This window comes from Thunnus thynnus, chromosome 3, assembly GCF_963924715.1.
Source record: "Thunnus thynnus chromosome 3, fThuThy2.1, whole genome shotgun sequence".
In the NCBI taxonomy this organism is placed as follows: Eukaryota; Metazoa; Chordata; class Actinopteri; order Scombriformes; family Scombridae; genus Thunnus; species Thunnus thynnus.
In genome coordinates, this window is record NC_089519.1 from 13,103,362 (window position 1) to 13,121,825 (window position 18,464).

Below are 18,464 nucleotides of genomic sequence, written 5' to 3' on the forward strand. Positions count from 1 at the left end.
AGGGCTCACTCTCGCTATCAACTAATAACCATCTGTAGCCCTGTTGTAGTGGAGACTGTTTATACAGGTTACTCAGATACAGCTGTGCACACGCCCACTGCATCCCAACATAAAACATTTCTTGTAGTTGCAGGGGACTGAATGTTAAGAATAGGAGAGGAAAAAAAAAGATACCAAACCCATTTTAAAAAAAATCAGTATTGATGAATCTCGGCACTCCTTTTAGCCATGAGGCCTTATCACCAACTATGATCATGTGGAGAAAAACAGCAACAAACATTTCAAATTGTGTCTTTTTTTTTCTTTTTTTTTTGTGTTGTTCCCCCTTTGCCTTAATGTACATCATCCCCCCCCCTACAAAGCCCCCCCCTTGCACGTTCAGATTGCTTCAAACTCGTAGCCTGCAGTCAGGAGATCCTTGTGTGGAGGAGTAGTACCAGAGAAAGCACAGGAGGAGGCTGAGCCAGGCACCGTCTGCTGCTGCCGGAGACCTCGGCGGTGTCTGACCTCACCCGCTAACTTCCAGAGCTGGTAGTGAAGAGAAAACTGACCAGGCCTTCAGCCTTTTTACCCAGTGACCCTCTCAGACAGAGACAACAGTGACATAAAGAGTCAGGTGACACTACCAGAGAAACACATGCTCAGTATGTAATGAGAGAGGAGGGTTTTAAAACTGACCAGTAACATTAAATTGAAATCGACTCGTACTGTAAAAGAACATATGGATGTAAAACTTTTTTTTTTTTCTTCTTCTGATATTGAAAACTATGTATTCCTGCTCCATACATTCCTTCACATTGTACAGTTTCTATGAAAACGCTGGCATGCTGGTGGGGTTGTATATTCTATCATCATTTGTGATTGCTCTTCTCGGTCAATAAAGATTTTGCTCAACTTGGCCTCTAACATGTGTGCTGGTTTGAAAACAAGTGGTGCTGCTTTAACCTGAACACACTGATCATTAAAGATCCCCTCCAGACATGTTTAAGACATAAAAAAATGCTGTTTTGAATAATTTGCGTCTAGTGTGGTATTTTCCACCAAAAATGTTAAATTACTTTGTTATAATCCTTAAAATGACATCTCTACCTTCTCCCTCGTTGAAAAAATCCAGAATCTATCAGTATGTAAATATTTGAATTTCAAAAGTTTGACTGTTAGACACAAGATGTCTCCTACTTCACTGAAAAGTCCATTATATGTGTGTGTGTGTGTGCGCGTAAGTTGCATACTGGACTACAATTAGCTGGAAACTAGCAGTGATGTCATAAGTCATGCTCATAGATACATGTCTTAAACTGACATTTAAGGTGAGCAACGCTTCTTCTGCAGATGGATGAGAAAACTAACTTTGAAGCTCAAACATCCATGTGAAGTAATAATAAGCAAAACACATTTTTGAGTGGAGGAGACCTAAAGGAGATTTATTCAGCAAAAATGCCAAACATTTTGTTCCAGTCTCTCAACTGTGAGGTTTTGCTGCTTTTATATCCTTGTGAAGAGTATTTTTAACTGTTAGACAAAAAAGGATGTCATCCAAGGCTCTGAGAAATTGCAATGGGCTTTAATCTTTTTAATCTTTTACTATTTGACATTTTATAGATGAAACGATTAACGGCAAAAAATAATCAACAAATTAATCAATAATTATTAATTGTAGCCTCAAATGTTTTAGTAAAGGTGTTAATAAATAGCATACATGCAGCTTTTTAATCAAAATAACCTTTCAAAGAGTAAAATACTGGTTTTAACCTTGTTAATTCTTTTATAAAAGGAATTCTTGATAGTTTGGTGTCCCCTCTAATCTTAGAAACGTCTGAAAAAAATAAGATCCAGCTTTATAAAAAAAAAAAGGTGGAGGGTGAGCTGTCTGGCTCATACTGTGAATCTTCTCAACTTGTTCATGACTGATGACATTAACAGCAGTCCAATATATGTTAACAGTGAGCAGGTTTTGGCTTCTTTTTTATGAATGCACCAGCTGAGGCCTTCAATACAAATTTGTTGAATGTTGACTTGAACCTGACCAAGGCCAAATCCATATTGTAGAGTTAAAGAATACAAATACAATCAAGATATCTAGACAGCTGATGTATTTAAATTTAGTTTTTTAAGAGTTGTGACCAAGACATGTAGTGAGTGGAACATTTTACAGCTGAAAACTAGTGGCTGTAATGGGACAGTTTCTTAATGACCTCAAAAATATTTTTGGCTATTTCTCATTATTTATTGGTCTGTGGTCACCAATATGTATGCAATATGCTGACATCAGCTGGACTCTAGTGTCAACCCTCCAATATTTCTCATCTCCATAATCAAATATCAAGTTCTTCTTTCCAGAGTTGAACTTCTGCTTCACAAAAAGAAACAGAAACAAGAGAGCTTGAATCATTTATGCCCATACTGTATTTTATACTGAACAGTGTATATTTGCCAAAGCAAAATAGAAATATTACTTACAAATGTATATGGAAAGGCACAGCATAAAAATACTATATGACATGCAAGTTTTTTCTTTAAACTGGAGTAAACATTCAGAAGTTGACCCATCTGGCCTGTCTGTTGAACAATAACAGCCGTCCGTCACAGGGTGAATACTTAGCTTGGGAGTCATTGCTTTCAGAAGCGTCCAGTCAAAATGGCAAAGTGAAATGACTACTCACTTACAGTACTAAGGATAGAACATGCGTTTTTCCACAACCCCTTGAAAGATCTGACTTTTGTAACAAATATTTTCTGTAGCAGTCCCTCTGAACATGAGCTGCACCTGACTTCCACGCACCGTCACACGTCACTGAGTCAGGACAGATGGCCCCTGTACATGAATATATACAGTATATTAAATACACATTCAGAGGAGTGCGGAGAGATGGGCATGCAAATTTGGTCCACCTTTACAGCAGTCAACTAAAATAGAAAGCATCGACCCAGACTCATCCTGAGAAACAACACTGACCACTTGGAGTTTTCCCCAGAGGACATGCAAGACTGGGGCTGGTTTTTGGCACATTTAAGTCATTTTTTTTTTTTTTTGTATATTTCTGGTAACCAAGAAAGCAATCTAAAACATTATCATGAGCTCCCACTGTGCATGGCTTTAAGTCTCTCAATACAGATTTTATACAAAGTATAGGAGCAAAGCACATAAAATATTCCAGTTAAAAAATACAACAATAAAAACTTAATATAAAAGTGGATGTGAACAGGATCGTCCTGTCGATCCACAGGAGGTGCAGTTCAGCTTGTTATACAGTAGATCTGCCAAAACATAAAGGCCCAAACACAGGCTAATAACCCTGAAATCTATACATTGTTCCAGTTACTGTTGAATGTGCTGTTAGTCTTGAATCAGACTCTGTCTCTGTTCCTGGTTTGCGTCTTCTGAGTTGGACTAAAGACGAATCCTGTAATACTTTTTGCTCCACGGAGGTTGTTTTTTTTTTTTTTCGTTAAGGTTCATCTTGAGAGTTTGCTGATGACTCGAATGAGGGCGGCGTTCTCATCCTTGAGCCTCTGGTTGTCTGCTTTCAGGTCTCCCAGAACCTTCAGAAAAACATGACACATTGATGTTTTCAGATTTTAAACTCTTGAAAAAAAATAACAGTAATGAAGCTTTTTCTGTAGATCTTATTTCTTCAGCTATTTTACAAGATAATCGCTGGAGTTGTTGTGCTGTTGTTAGGGATGTGTTCATGTTGAGTGTTCAGCTTCAGGCATGTGGAAGACATTTAAATACTTGATGGGGCTGTTGCTGTGTCCCATAGCATCTTAATAGCTTAGCTGAGATTTAGAACGTTTACAGTTCAGCGACACGGGAACTTGCTGATGTTTAAAACACAGCGAGTGTTAATGCTGTGTTCACGTCATATGGGATGGATGGTAGGTTTACATAACGACTTGCGAGTGTTCACGTCATCAAGACAGTTATATGATTACAGAGTTGGTAGTGTGAGGGTTATAACACAATATAACACTGTATCCATTAAATTTGGGTTCAATGTTATTGAACGTCAGTCTTTGGTTGATGTGAGGCGTCCGTGTGTGTTTGGTTTTTTGAAATTTGTGAATTATTAAGTCAGATATTTCTGAGGTTTAAGAAAAAAATATTAATTCATAATCAGCTGTAACTTTGATTATTTATTTTGTCTTTTTATCATCATCTATGATCTTTTGTCTCACTTTCCTTCTTTACTGTCGGACTGATCACATGACCTCACTGCTGTGCTGGTGCATTTATAACTGACCTCTGCAGTTTGTCAGGGAATCAGTAAGCCTCTTTCTGTCATCAGAAATGAATGCAGACTGATGTAAATGTAATTCAATGTAATTATACAATATCATTTTAGTTTCAAACATGTGACAGTGTTACATTTATCAGATCATACATGGTGAAAGATATTTATTTTTATGAATTAATAAAATGATTTGAACTGGAGACATCTGACTTCATACTGAATTGTATGACTTTAAAACTCAGTCAAAACATGTCTGCTGTAGCGTTAAGTTAAACCTCATATACAGTGACTGCTAGTGGTACTTTGGTTCACACACTGGGTTTAGACTAAATGACAGGTCAGGGGTCAGATTTAGTGATTCGGGTGTCATATGAAACTTTAAAAAATGTTTTTATATGTATGTGATTCTTCTTAAATGGTTTTAAACTGATTTGATTTGTTTATATGGATCCCAGGAGGAAAACCTACTTAACAGCCTATAATAAAATGTTAGTGAGAATGAGTTTTACATCTGACAGCAACATTATTTATGCAAAGCTGTACTTAATGTAAAACTTATGAGATTAGAGCATCAAATTATTTCAACCAGTTGACTCAGTACAGTGGTAATCATTGTTTAAGTGAACATCTGTACCTTTAGCTCATCCTCCAGCTCTACTGCTTTCCTCTGGAGGGCCAACTTCTCCTGTGGAAAAAAAAAGTGTGAACACACAAACTGACTGAAATTCAAGAAATTCATCTGCTATTATTAATATAACAGAGCGCATATTCTTCTTACATTTCATTACACCTTTCAAAGCCAAGTTTGAATTCACACAACAGGAAACAAAAGCACTGTTTGATTGAAACTATCTGATTCTTATCACTATATTGACATGTATGATTCCAGTGAGAAACATGCTGTCTTCACAGACATTTGAGTGAAATTTGTGTATGGATTCTTGAGTTGTGGCCAAAATCTTGTTTTGAGAGGTCAAAGTAACCTTTGACCACCAAATTCTGATCTGTTCATGCCTGAGTTCAAGTGGACATTTGTGCCAAATTTGAAGAAATTCCCTCATGGCGTTCCTAAGATATCGCATTCATGAGAATGGGATGGATGGACAGATGGACATAGAAGCTGAAAACATTATACCTCTGGCCGCAGCTGGTACTGGTGTGGAGGCATAAAAAAAAAAAAAAATTTAAAAAAGACTTTCACACATTCTAAATATAGCTTGTGAACTGAAGGGGGAAAAAAAAGTTGAGATGTGTTACTGATACAGCAACAAAGCAGACTTACAAATCTCTCCAGCTCCAGCAGGGCCGGTCTGTCTGAGCTGCTCTCTTGACTCTGCCAGAGAAAAGCAGATTACAGATATGACAACTGCAACAGACACTGAATTAAAGAGTTGTTTTCAAATGAAACATCTGCCACACTCAAAACATGACAGCAATACTCAACAAGTAGCAAAAAAAAACAAAAAAAAAAACAGCCCAAATTCTTAGATATGATCTGTAAAGAAGTTTCTGATAAACAAATCCTAACAAAGACGACTTTTAAACAGTTAATGATTTATACTTTAAAGTCAAGACTTCCATAAATACAACTATTAAGGGATGATTTTTGTTGCTGTCCAAGTTGACACGCTCTACTTATTATGGCTGACTCGCCCACATAGCATCCCTCTGTGCATACACACACACACACACTCTCTCTCTCTTTCTCTCTCTCTCAAAAGGTCGGATGCATCAGCAAACCTGCCCAACCTGTCGGAGTCTTTCCAGCTCCACTTTGTTTTGGCAGAGCAGCAGCTCCATCTCCTGCAGCTTGTCCTTCATAGCCAGGTTATCCTGCAGTACCTTAAAGTACAGCTAGAGGGAAACAAACACAAACACTTCAGAGGAGAGTCTGCTGGAGGGAGAAGCTTCATGTGTGCAGGTGTGAAATATGATGTTACAGCCTGCTGGGGGTTTCTGTTCACTTCTCTTTAAAGCCTGTTGGGTATCATTCCTGTCTCTGGTCTATCTAGATCTCAGCTATAATTCACTTTCACCCCTTAGGTGTATTTTTCAGGAATGTGTACACTGTGCTGTGGGAAGAGGGTGAAACACGTACCGTTCTGTAGTCAGCTGACGAGTCTCCCAGTTGACTTTCACTGCAGAGACACACAAAGACTTAAAGCCTTCACAGCAACACAGGACTATACATTTAAAACACTAAACATTTACCCTCAAGTCCTGGAAATCAAACTACCTTTTTGTCGACCACCTCGTGGCAGAACAGCAGGTGCATATACATTTTCTTATCAAGTACAGAAGTCATGTCTGACACACGTGACATGATCAGATCCCCCACATCTTGCTGTGTAAGAATAGTCCAAACACTGCATGCATTAAGTATCATCTTTGAAACATGGAGAGTAAAACTGAAACCAAATACACAAGAATCAAAACAGCAACACTTACTTGGAAATGCTGTTACTGTTTGTATCGTCTGAATGAGCATCCTCATCTTCATTCTGAAATAAAAAAGGTTCATATTCAGCTACACAGCACTACAGTTACACTTTACTGGCATGTCTAATCTGAAATAATACACACATTTCACATCAATCTGATACTTCTCTATGCAATGTTCAAATATGACTGAAATCCCTGCAATAACAGGTTAATTTAACTTGTGCAAACTAAAAACTGACACTCATAGCTGTATCAAGTTTCTCTGAGTAAACATTTTGCAAAGTTGAAATTAAAAATGTGTACTGCCTGGTGTTACACTCAAGGGTTCTGCTGAACTAGTAATGAAATAATTTGGAATATTTACTATCTTTGCTTAAACCTCTTTCAAAATGCTGTAATGTAAAATGATCCTTTCAAAAAGTCTCATCAATAATATCTGCAATTAGAAGAATGTCAACTGTGCCAACTAGAATGTACAGACTGCAGTGAAAGTGGTTTCTTAAATTAAATTAAACCTAATTTACATCAAAATTGAGTGCATGCAAGTCTTGCAAACATTTCACTAGAAACACCAATCATCATAGTCATCTTCCCCCATTGGGAAAGTGTACCCAGTCAGTCAAATACTCTATTTCATCATGAGAAAGAGGAACTGGTTTGGCCATCCTTTCCACTACTTGCAGTACTCACATATTGCTGTAAAACTTAAAGAGTGAATGTGAATAAACATATTCTGGCTTGTTTAAATTGAACAAAAGTCTCCAACCTGACTGGCAGTGAGATCTCTGCTGTGTTTGTGATGATGTCAAGTGGTTTCTTACCTCTCCACCCAGCTGAACGATGCCAGTGGAGCGTCTCTCCCTCCTCCCTCTCCTCCTGTCCTTCACTCCCAGACGCTTCTCTCCCTCCGGCTCCACCTGCTTCACCGGGTCTGTATCTGAGGCACATAAAGGTTGACAGAAAACACCTATGAAGTCTGACGGTGCAGAGGCTTTGCAGCAGAGTCACATTTTTAACTAAATATGTCTCATGTTACATGTATGGAGAACATATAACAACATGAATAATAACTAACCATATAACAAGCATAGCTAGTGAGGTTGTAGCACAGATCAGGATTGAGCTCAGTAACAATGTCACCATCTTCCAAATGTAACTTTGTGTGATAAAAGGAAATCGTCTTATCTTTAGCCTCAGTCTCTTAGGAAAATTCTCAAAGCAACTCTGTGCAAGGAAGGGACATAAACATTAACCTCAGTGAGGTGTGGTTGACCCCTATGCTAGATATGACTCATTCTTTTAAGAGGTTTCTCCTCATCTGTAAGGGGAAATTCTAGATAATGTCAGAGTTCATGCGAATTTTCTTAGAATTTTGACACTAGGAGCAACTCTTTGTGCTAGGTAGCTTTATGAATACGGCCCCAGATCACTGCAAGCTGAGACTTGATCAGTGAGCTCAGATAACATGAACAAGCTGCCGTTTTTGACTTTGAAAAGAAAACTGGTGCTAGCTAAAACATCCAGACCAGATGTGTTTGGAGGAAGACAAACCATTCTGACCAGATGTGTTCACTGAGTTCACATGCTGATTTCCCTAACAGTGGTGTTGATCAGACATAGTACTGTGCAATAGTTTTAGGCACTTGATGTGTTTAGATTCTTATCATGTAACACCATTGGGGAGGCGTCTGATTGGTCCAAAATTCATTCTGCAGCATGACAACGACTTCACACATCCAGCCAGAGTAATAAAGAACTGTCTCGATCAACAAGAAGAACAAGGAGTCCTGCAACAGATGGTTTGGTCCCCACAGAGCCCTGATCTCAACATCATGGAGTCAGTCTGGGATTACATGAAGAGACAGAAGCAACTGAGACTCCGAAATCCACAGAAGAACTGTGGAAACTTCTCCAACTTCCGCCAAGTACCTGAAAAACTGTGTGTGAGTTCTGAGGAGAACTGCTGTTTTAAAGTGTGATCACACCAAATATTGATTTCCTTTTGGTTTCTTTTGTTTATTGAACTTGTGAATAAAAACTATTCGTGGCACTATTTTTGAAAGCATCCTCACTTAATTTTTAGTGCCTAATACTTTTGCACAGCGCTGTATGTCAGAGGGGGAAATGCTCGGTTCAGAAAACAAGGGTGGAGTGCGAGAGGGGGTGATACCACGACGACGAAGTTTAGAGGATGCACTCAACCCAAAGTATGTGGTAACCACCCTAGCAGTGGTCCTTCAATGTGAGAAAATATCATTTCCTTTAAAAGCTGTCCATCTCACAAAGTACTCCACCCAGTACTGCATTAGTAGTCTTACAGTAAACAGAAGTAAGACTCTAGCCACAATGTGACTGGTAAACAAAGCCTGACAGATGATATCAAAATCAATATTTGACAGTTTAAAAAAAATCCAACAGCAATATGTCAGCTAACAGTTGTTTTTTTACCCTTGAACATGTTTATTAAAGAGTTGTGATGAGGATATGTACTGAGTGAGACATTTTACAGCTGGAAAATACATTTTTTAGAGATCTCTGGTGGACAAACTATCCAATGGCGACACAGTAACCTCAAATATATTTTTGGTATTTCTCAACTTCAATTTCTTCGTACTCATCAGCCAATATAAACACCGATACACCTGTGATAAAAGCTAATGCTAAAATCAGTAGATGATATCAGCCCGGGTGACTGTTTGTTACTTTGATAAGGAGGAATTGTTCAGACACCTGTCTACAAAAATCAATCTAGCTGGTAAAATAACACAGGTGGAGAATGAATTTTGGAATCCACAGCTCACTGAGACTGTAAGCGAGAGATTTCCTTTTGCATTTCAGCCTCACTCACCCCTTTCAGCAGGCGTGAGAGTGACGATGGGGCTGACGGGCTGGATGTTGCGAGGCGGGGGATCAGCAGCTTTAGGCACACTCTTCTCTGCTTCCTTCAAGTCTGTTAAAGTCACACCCTGCAAGCATAGAGCAAAAACAAAAACACTCAGAGGCCTTCTGCTGCATTCACAACTGTTTCTTGGTCAAAAAAAGATTATGAAACTTTTCCATCATGAATGAAAAGAATAAGTAAAGATGCTGATGCTGTATATGTGTTAAAGTCAATACGGTCCTGCAATAATCAGCTTAACTACATCATTAAACCAGTAAATGATTCACTCTATTCCACTGCTGTGTTCAGGCAGGTTAGTTGTCTTTCAGCGCACAAATGTTTAATCATCCACAGAATGTGTAGCGCTTACACACATTAGTGAGATAGTTATACCAGATGAGTGAGCATCAGTCAATACGAGGTCAGAGTTTGTTTTTAACAGTGATATGCGTGAGAATCACAGACTGAGCTAACACAGCTTCTGAAACCAACACCAGAGGGTGTGATAAGTTGTAAAGTGTCACTATTAATAGCAGCATGGACTCTTAACAACAATTTATATATATGTGTGTTATATAGAATTCACAGTGACTAAATGATTCCAGGTCTCTGCTGCTGAATAGAAAGACAGGAAACAAATGAAGAGTGTAAAGATGCATTCAGTTCAGAGCTCCTCAGTGAGCTGTACCTGTGTGGAGCGGCGAGACTGACGCAACAGTCGAGAGCGAGCTTTCCTCTGAGACTCCGACTCCTCGTCTCTGACTGGAGCTTGAAACCTGAACAGACAAACATCCACAAAACAAACACCAAACATTAGAACTCAAGACAAAATACTGGTAGAAAAGAAATCATTAAAAAGTCGTTTCTTAACACTTGGGAGTGTCACCATTTCTGCCACCAAAAAGTTTTAAAAAAGCAGGCTTGCTGGCATAAATCCAGCGTGAGTTATTAATAATAAATATATACACGTTGAGTACAAAAATACTTATTTTCTGTTCAAAACTCGTTTCTTACTTGCGGCGGTCAGCGCTGGGGGTGTTGGGACTCTCAGCTGTGGCATCCCTCGTCTGAGGAGTGGGTTGGACTCTGGCAGTGCGGTTCGCCTTGTCCTGCTCCTTCTCCTCCTCATCTTTCTCCTCTGGCGTCTGAAGCACATATGAGACAAGAAAAAAGACCAGAAGCCCAACTTTCATCAACTGTCACCAATTAAATTTGAAATTTATCATGCCAGTGGGGAAACATGATTCATGCCAGTATACTGTTGAAATTAGACTTTTTTTTTACTTCCTTCTTTAATCTGGCCTAAAAGTCTACACATCTGCAGTTTCAACACATCAAGGGTGTGTCTGAAACCTCAGATGAAATGCTGGGTGTGTTAGTGACCATGTGGGCTGACACTCTTAGATTAAACAAACTGATTTGAAAAGTTTTCCAACCTCAATACATGTACTTCCTCATTAGGCATATTCATGAGCATAGTTGGTTTAAAATTTGTACATACATTAGACATGTGTAGGATATAAATGAAAATGGAAAATGTATTTCTCTTCATATCCACAAATTATCTTTTTATATTTCTGTCTTTATTAGATACACAGCTGAAAACCCTCAGACAAAATCCCCATCTAAACAACAGCTATGTTTCCGTCCGACTGACATGCAAATTTTGTTTTTTAAAAGACATGTTTCATATAAGTTGTAATGGCATCAACAGGACTGGAGCAAGAGGAAGCTACTGTGTGACAGGGCTGTGCGATATGACGATGTATATTGTTTGACGAGAGAAAAATGTCTATTGTGTCATATTGTGCTCTATCGTTTATTTCGTTGTGACGCAAATCACACTCCTTACAGCAATATTTTTCATTATTTGGAGTCTGTCCATCTTTTGCATATATTACATTGATAAATTGCTCTTCTTGGCTTTTTACTTGTGAAGCTTTTACTGCACCTACAGTAACGTAACAAGTTAAGTTGTTGCCAACTCTCCAACTGTCTATCTCCGCTGTCCATCTCTACTGCGTTGCACACACACGGAGGGCTCAGCCCCGCCCGCACGGAAAATATCAGAGAACTGCGAGACGGCGACCATAAATGAAACGCAGTAGAGACTGTCTTTATTTATGTTTTTTACCAAATTCATGTGCACTCTTTTAATTTCAGCTCAGTGTGTGAGAGTCTCTACTGTGTTTTGCTATCATTTATGGTCGCGCTACTCTTCTCTGCTCTCCTCTTAGCCCGTATTCAGACCAAATCAGACGGTGCGGCGTACAGCCACGGTGTTAAGCAGAGGTGTGTGGGTGTGTTTGTGCTTTAGAACGTAACAGCTGTGAAACAATCAGTACAATCACAAACAATCCCTACCAGCGCTCTATGTCTCACTCTCTAGCTCACTTGACCACAGCTGCGCTCGCTCTCCCTTTTTTTCTCTCATCTTTTTTTAAAATGAGTCCACAGAAAAGTCTAACTTAACTTTTAATGTTATCAAACAAAGAGAAATGTCCTCCCCTCGTCCTAGTAATGTTTTTGTACTCCCTCATGGCAGAGTTTACAGCTCTGATCAGTCTGATCTCTGTCACGCCTCTGAATGCAGAACACCAGCATGCTATGTAAAAGCATACACAGAGGCGGCTTTATGCCGGCGGGGGGACACGGAGGGGATGGACCAACTATTTATTCATTGAATTAAAATGTGCTATATTGGGATAGGTACTGATATCTGGATATGAAATTACCTATATCAGGATATGAGATTTTGGTCATATCGCCCAGCCCTACTGTGTGACATACTGAACACTGCTTTGTGATTTTTACCTTGTCAGCAGGGCTGATGGTGGATGTGGTCACACTCTCAGTGTCTGGACTGGACACAGTGGAGCTTTCTGGGAAAAGAGAACCAGCAGCTATGGGAATCAGCACAATCACATATATTTACAGAGAATGAACTACTTGAGGCCAACTTATCAACATAGCAAATGGTTTACCTGGGCTGCTCTCTTTCTCCTCGCTCAGCTCCAGGCCTCCTGAAATGCCCCTCTCTTTAGACTGATCCTGCACATTCATCTTGTCTTTACTGCTCATCCTGCACACGGAGCTCCTGGAAGGTGTGAAAGTGGGGACAGATGTTGGCACAGAGGATCTCCAAGAAGACTTTTCAAATTTCCTGTGTTGATTACATTGCACCTCTTATCTTTTATTGTAGGTATTATTATTATTATTATTACAATCTTTCCAAGCTCTGTTCATGTAGGTAATATATAGAGGTGTTACTGGCAGTAAGGCATGTTTCAATGAACATACCTGTCAGGGAAACATGCCCTTGGTGTTCACAGGAATGAAAAATTGAAATGTTTTTATTTAGGAAAAATGTGCTTATTCAGGGTAGATTAGAGGTGGACACTCACCTCCGCCGTTTGTTTTGCGCGTTTGCAGCGGTGGAGCCCTGTTGGTTTTGCCTGTCCAGTATAGACTGTTCATTACGCCACTGCAGAGAGATACAGCTGTCAGTGATCAACACAAAAGATCTGCTAAAATCATATAAATTCACCAAGTAAAGATAAACACTTTCTTACATTGGCTTGTTTCTGTGATAACTCCTCCAGGAGTTCCTCAACGCTTTCATCAGCTACATCAAAGGGCGTCTGACCCTGCAGAGTTCATTTTATAAAATATCATGACCAAGATGGAAATATGACATTCTGTCTGAATGTGAGGCTGTAATGAGAAAAGTTTTCATTATTTTGTGGGCCTCACCGCATTGCTGCGGGCCTCCATGTTGCACAGCTGTTCAGCCAGAATATGACAGGCCTCCCCCTGACCCCAGTGTGCTGCAGCATGAAGAGGCGTCCAGCCATCAAAATCTGTAGCCGAGACATCCAGCCCACACTGACACAGTATCCTAGACAACACAAGAGCCGAGCAGGAGGAAGCGCATGAGACAGTGTATGGCAAAACAATGAGGTAAAGACGATCTGAAGAAGAAAACGATGAACCATTCCTAGGGGCAAGTATATTATATATTGGTTTTGAAAAACATCAGGAGATGGTTACTTGAGAGCCTCCAGGTAGCCTTTGGCTGCAGCCACATGCAGTGGGGTGGCTCCGGTCCTGGGGTGCCGTACATCGGCAGGTGGGCCCTCAGTCAGCCAGGTCCGGGCATCTGTCATGATCTGTTCTTCCTCCAGCCGCTTAGCTGCCTCCAAATCCACACCTGGACACAAACAGAGAATGAATTGAAAATGAAAAAAATCTTCAGAAAGACATTCCAAAAAGGGCAGGGCGATATTACTAACTAACTAATTACTATAGATGGACAGAAAGGCACACATCTTGGAATGACAAAATGGAAGTCAACCACAAAGAGGGAAATTTTTTTCATGAATGGGTGGCCATTTTTCCATACTATATCCAGCACTGCTAATACAACCATATACAGGCTAGTATACTGTAATCAACGAAACATAACACAAACATTTGCCCTAGATTAAGTACAAATGATGACACATCCTTTTAAATGGGGTGTGCGGTTGTCAAAGAACAGTGCTCACCCTGTCTCACAGTGTACTCCTGGAGAAGAGACTCAGTGGCCTCATCCAGAGCAATGTCCAGAGGAACATCACCATCACAGTTCACAGCAGAGAGAGATGCACCATCCTGCAAAAGGAAACTGACAAAACAAACATGGACAGAGTGAGAATCCATTTAACAGCAGAAACAAAGTCTACACAAGGACAACCAACTCTAAACAGAGAACACCAAATCCCATCACATTATCTGTGTTTGCAGTGCCTTCAAAGGAAGGCCAAAAGCAGAGCTGTCCATAAGCGCCGGCTGCCGGCCAAACAGCCGACTACTCATCTAAGCCCAGCAGGCTACTTTATTATATTAATATTTGATTCTAATAAAATAGTTTTGTTTGTCAAGTAGCGATTCGCTATGCATGTACATTTATGATCACCAGCCTCTGCTTCTAAACAATGCAAGCATGATGATAGAGAAACATGCCTATCTGTCAGTCCATCACTGTGCCATGTCTTGATAAACTCAAAAGTGAAGGTGTCAATAAATAAATAATAAATAAGGTCTAATGATTCTTAATTACAAAAGTTCTGATCAGTCAGGAATAGATGTGGTTTTAAATATCTACAGCTATTTACAGACTGTGTGTGCACAGTGAACAATAAGCCTAATTCTGCTTTACAATAATTCACTACATGTTTACAGTCGGGTAGGCAAACTCATGAAAATATGCAACAATTAAGATCAGTGTATATTAGAATGTGCCAGAGGCCACCAAATTTGGGCCAAAAATGCTCTCTGGGGGGGGCATGCCTCCAGACCCTCCTAGCTACTTTTTCCCCACTCCACTGGCTGGCTACTCCATATCCCTGTAAAGCCCTGTAAAAGACATTATTCACAGGCAAGGAACATGAAACCATAGAAAAAAAGAAAGGTGCATCAATTCTTAAATCTTTTGAGCTGCATACATTTGTGTGCCAGGCCAGCCCACTCATGCTTTAGCTGGCTTGTTGTGCTGCCAAACACGACAACAATGTTAGTATTGTTGAATGCAGAAATAGTCTGGCACCCACGCTGCATTCTGAAGTCCCTACTGTGACAAATAGTACCGTATTACACAGCTGTTACGCTGTTGTGTTTTGCTAACTGTAGAGACATATACTACTTACCTCACAATTTCAGGGTAGCCGCAGGAGGCAGCAACATGCAGAGGTGTCCATCCCTCACTGTCAACCTGGTTCACACTGGCACCATGCTCCAAAAGAAAGGACACCATCTCCATGCTGCCATCTATGCAGGCCTTTGCAGAGAGGAAAATAAACCAGAGACAAAATAATACAACTGTAAATAAGTTTCTTATCCATCAGTCAATCATTTCAATGAAACCTTAGAAAGACAGACTGTCTTACCTGGTGGAGAGCAGTGATTCCATCAGCATTAGAACAGTTGATAATTTCTGGTACGTCCTCCTCATTGTTCTTTTTGGTCTCTCTGGCCTCCACTAGCATCATCTGGGCCTCCTCTGTGTCCCCGCAGGCACAAGCCGCCAGGAACTCTGCAGCCCTGTCAAACCTCACCCTTTTGCTAAAAAAAAGAGGGTGCAGGCAACGAGATGGCATCACTGATTAGCTGTTGTAGCTGGTTATCAATTTCAGGGGAAAAACATGCCTTGTAGCACCACTATGTTCATACAGGGAGTAGACAAAAGAGAAACACCTTTTAAGGCAGTAGAATAACTTTGCAAGAAAAAAACACTGAGCTGATGAATTTGTCAGAGGGGTTGAGTTAAAAGAAACAGCTGACGATAATCTATGGTTTGTTACTGTCAACAAATCCCATCAATGTGATAGTCCCTCTCCATACCTTCAGACTTCACTACCCTGTCTGTGGCTCTTACCCCACGCCCATTAGTTCCTACTGAATATGTAGTCCACAAATATATACTTTAATTTTGAAAAAGGCTTGGTAAATTCCTGAAAGAGCTGGGCGCTGTAGTTTTTTGCATCCCTTATTCTAACAGGAACAAAATCATGTTTGTATTTGTGACTATTTTCAGCCATGAATCTGTTGTGCCAGTGAGTATTTCCAGCTGCAGGACGATGTATGTGGGATTGACTACAGTGTCTTTGTTCATGGAAATGAAGGAACATGTCACCCAGTGCTACAGTGTGGCTTACTGAAGATGTTTTAATAGTTTTTGGACAACCTCTTGTTGCCTCACATTTGGACGACAGGAGGCACAGAGGAACAAGCTGTATGAGAATACACAGAGACAATTCCTGTTAGCAGGATCTATTCATCGTTGGTTTTGATCTTATCATAGGATCTGTTGACTTGATGTAGGAACTGCTGAATATGACCAGATTTTAACTTGGTCACTTTGAGGCCTTAATGTTCTGTGTTATTGCACAAATATCCCTTTAAGTGTCTTTCAGTCAGTGTTAGTAAGGATCTACTTGTGACCCCTCTGTGCTAATGCAGTTGTTTATCATTACGTCATTCATTCTCACGTCCCCACATCTTCAGTAATTCATAATTTCGCAGCATTTCTGACTTTCTGATAGACTTGCAACTGAGGAAGCAACTAAACATAAAACTATAGTACACGTCTGGCATATTCAATTCGTCAATTATCATTAGGCTAAAGTGTAAGGTTTAAAAGAGATAGTCACTGCCTGAATTTTACTGACTGCTTGAAAACAAAGACTGCAAAATGATGTGGCACTCTCAGAAACGATAATGATATATGCCCAAGGAAGGAAGGAAGACAGTGGTCACAAGGAAACTCACCAGGACAGACTGTAAAGACAGTTAACTAGCGAGCTAACAGGGAGCTAGCACAACAAACTGCGGCCTCAGAAATGGCCAAACACCTCGACAGTCCGCAACATTATTAGCTTCAGTACACGGGTAACGTTATTAAACTGTTACAGGGCTGCTGTGTTGTGTTTCTGTTATTTTGTCCAACCCCGGTCTGTAGAAGCCCACGCACTAACGTTACATTCGTGCTTTAGCATGTCTCCAGACGCTTCAGCTAAGCTATCTGGCGGCAGGCTGGCCGTTACTGCTCAAACAGTGTGTCAGAGGAGGTTTTTCCTCACCGTCTCTTCAGCAGGGGGCTAACTCCATCTCTCCCCAACACTGGCTGGTCCCTCGGCGGTTCGCAGAGCTCGGCCTCCGGCTCCGCTGCTCCGTTCTCGGCGTCGCCCCGCCATCTCCGCCGAGGTACGGCCGGCGCTTTGTCGGTGCAGGAGCCGGCCCAGCGCTTCAGCTGCTCCCGCCGCTTGGTCCTCGCCGAGTCCCCCATTTATTCTATCCGAGGAGGACTATGTTTTTAAAAATAAAAACATACACTGGCAGGGAATGACACACCCTCCATGTGTATACTTTCACTTCCTGGTTCTTGCTCTGGATGTGGAGGAGGAAGCCTCAACTTGTGCTTGTACGCGTCGAGAGCGCGCAGGCCTGCCTGACGTCACCACCGCTGCGCAGTAGACCCTGGAGGGGAAATGCTGAAATAGCTCCAAGCCTGGACGTTCCTGTCATTGTGCTACTGAGACTGTGGTCAGCGTCGTCTTAAAATAATATCCACAATAGAGGCAAATACATCTTCCAAAACCACTTAATGACTGGACTGTGGGAGCAGTTATAGCACTATTGACACCACTTCCTAATAAGACACCCGTGATAATGAACTTATGAATGATAACCAATGGCTAATGGTTAATGAATAATTTACTAATTATTTAAAGATCAGTTATAAGCTAATGAGCGTTTGGGTTGCCAGTTTGGGAAAATGTATCTGACTGTCTGAGTCATTACTCAAGTCATTAATTATTTTTTCAACGTATTAATTATTTGGCTCATGGTAGTTTGAAAAAGGGTACAAATGTAGTTGCAGGGATAAAACAAAAACAAGCACAAAAAAAGAAAAATAGAAAAGAAAAAAAATAATTTAACATTGCTAAACATTAATTCTGTTATCAGTTTAACTTAACTTCATAGCCCAAGAATTTAATCAGTGGATGCCATTTTTTTAAAATGTCAAGTTATTAATAAAAGGTTGTGAGTTCTACACTCTCTAAGAAGCCAGGAAATCTGCTGTGAAATTGTTAGTAAAGCATTGCAGTTTTCTCACATCTAATAGATAATTAGATTCTAATAATTAGATATACATTTTAAACCATGTAAATGGTACCATTTTAGAAAGTGGTACAGGACTATTCAATAATCTGATCAGATGTGAAGTCTGAGGCTCCTAATGTTCCTCCAGTTTGCTTCCCCATGTGGAGACAGCAGGGCCGGCCAGAGATGACATTAAGCTACACATACAGTACAGACCAAAAGTTTGGACCATTTCAGGTGACTACCTCTTGAAGCTCATCAAG

At 40.3% G+C, this 18,464-nt stretch overlaps 1 protein-coding gene across 2 annotated transcripts; it reads right to left on the reverse strand.

Moving 5' to 3' along the window:
- Positions 1 to 2,388: 2,388 nt before the first annotated feature.
- Positions 2,389 to 17,553, reverse strand: ppp1r12c (protein phosphatase 1, regulatory subunit 12C). Of its 2 annotated transcripts, none has more exons than XM_067584305.1 (20): positions 17,178 to 17,553; positions 15,486 to 15,660; positions 15,246 to 15,376; positions 14,106 to 14,224; positions 13,609 to 13,768; positions 13,312 to 13,456; positions 13,131 to 13,205; positions 12,963 to 13,042; positions 12,543 to 12,655; positions 12,373 to 12,440; positions 10,573 to 10,703; positions 10,247 to 10,334; positions 9,526 to 9,643; positions 7,499 to 7,614; positions 6,684 to 6,736; positions 6,334 to 6,373; positions 5,976 to 6,089; positions 5,518 to 5,568; positions 4,870 to 4,920; positions 2,389 to 3,543 (listed from the first exon to the last, which is right to left on the reverse strand). In XM_067584305.1, exons 1-20 carry the CDS (start codon positions 17,381 to 17,383, stop codon positions 3,457 to 3,459), a joined length of 2,121 nt encoding a protein of 706 aa, XP_067440406.1. In that variant the 5' UTR covers positions 17,384 to 17,553; the 3' UTR covers positions 2,389 to 3,456. The 2 variants fall into 2 exon arrangements, with proteins under 2 accessions (XP_067440406.1, XP_067440407.1); XM_067584306.1 differs by having other exon boundaries at positions 5,985 to 6,089; positions 17,178 to 17,552.
- Between the last annotated feature and the right edge of the window lie 911 nt (positions 17,554 to 18,464).

Bases quoted from the DNA above. Each gene is read 5' to 3' on its own strand.
- ppp1r12c (XM_067584305.1), bottom strand. From the start codon at position 17,383: ATGGGGGACTCGGCGAGGACCAAGCGGCGGGAGCAGCTGAAGCGCTGG. The intron at 15,661-17,177 runs GTGAGGAAAAAC...TCTTTTTTTTAG, and splicing joins AGCCCCCTGCTGAAGAGACG to CAAAAGGGTGAGGTTTGACA. The intron at 12,441-12,542 runs GTAAACCATTTG...CTCTTTTCCCAG, and splicing joins GGAGAAAGAGAGCAGCCCAG to AAAGCTCCACTGTGTCCAGT.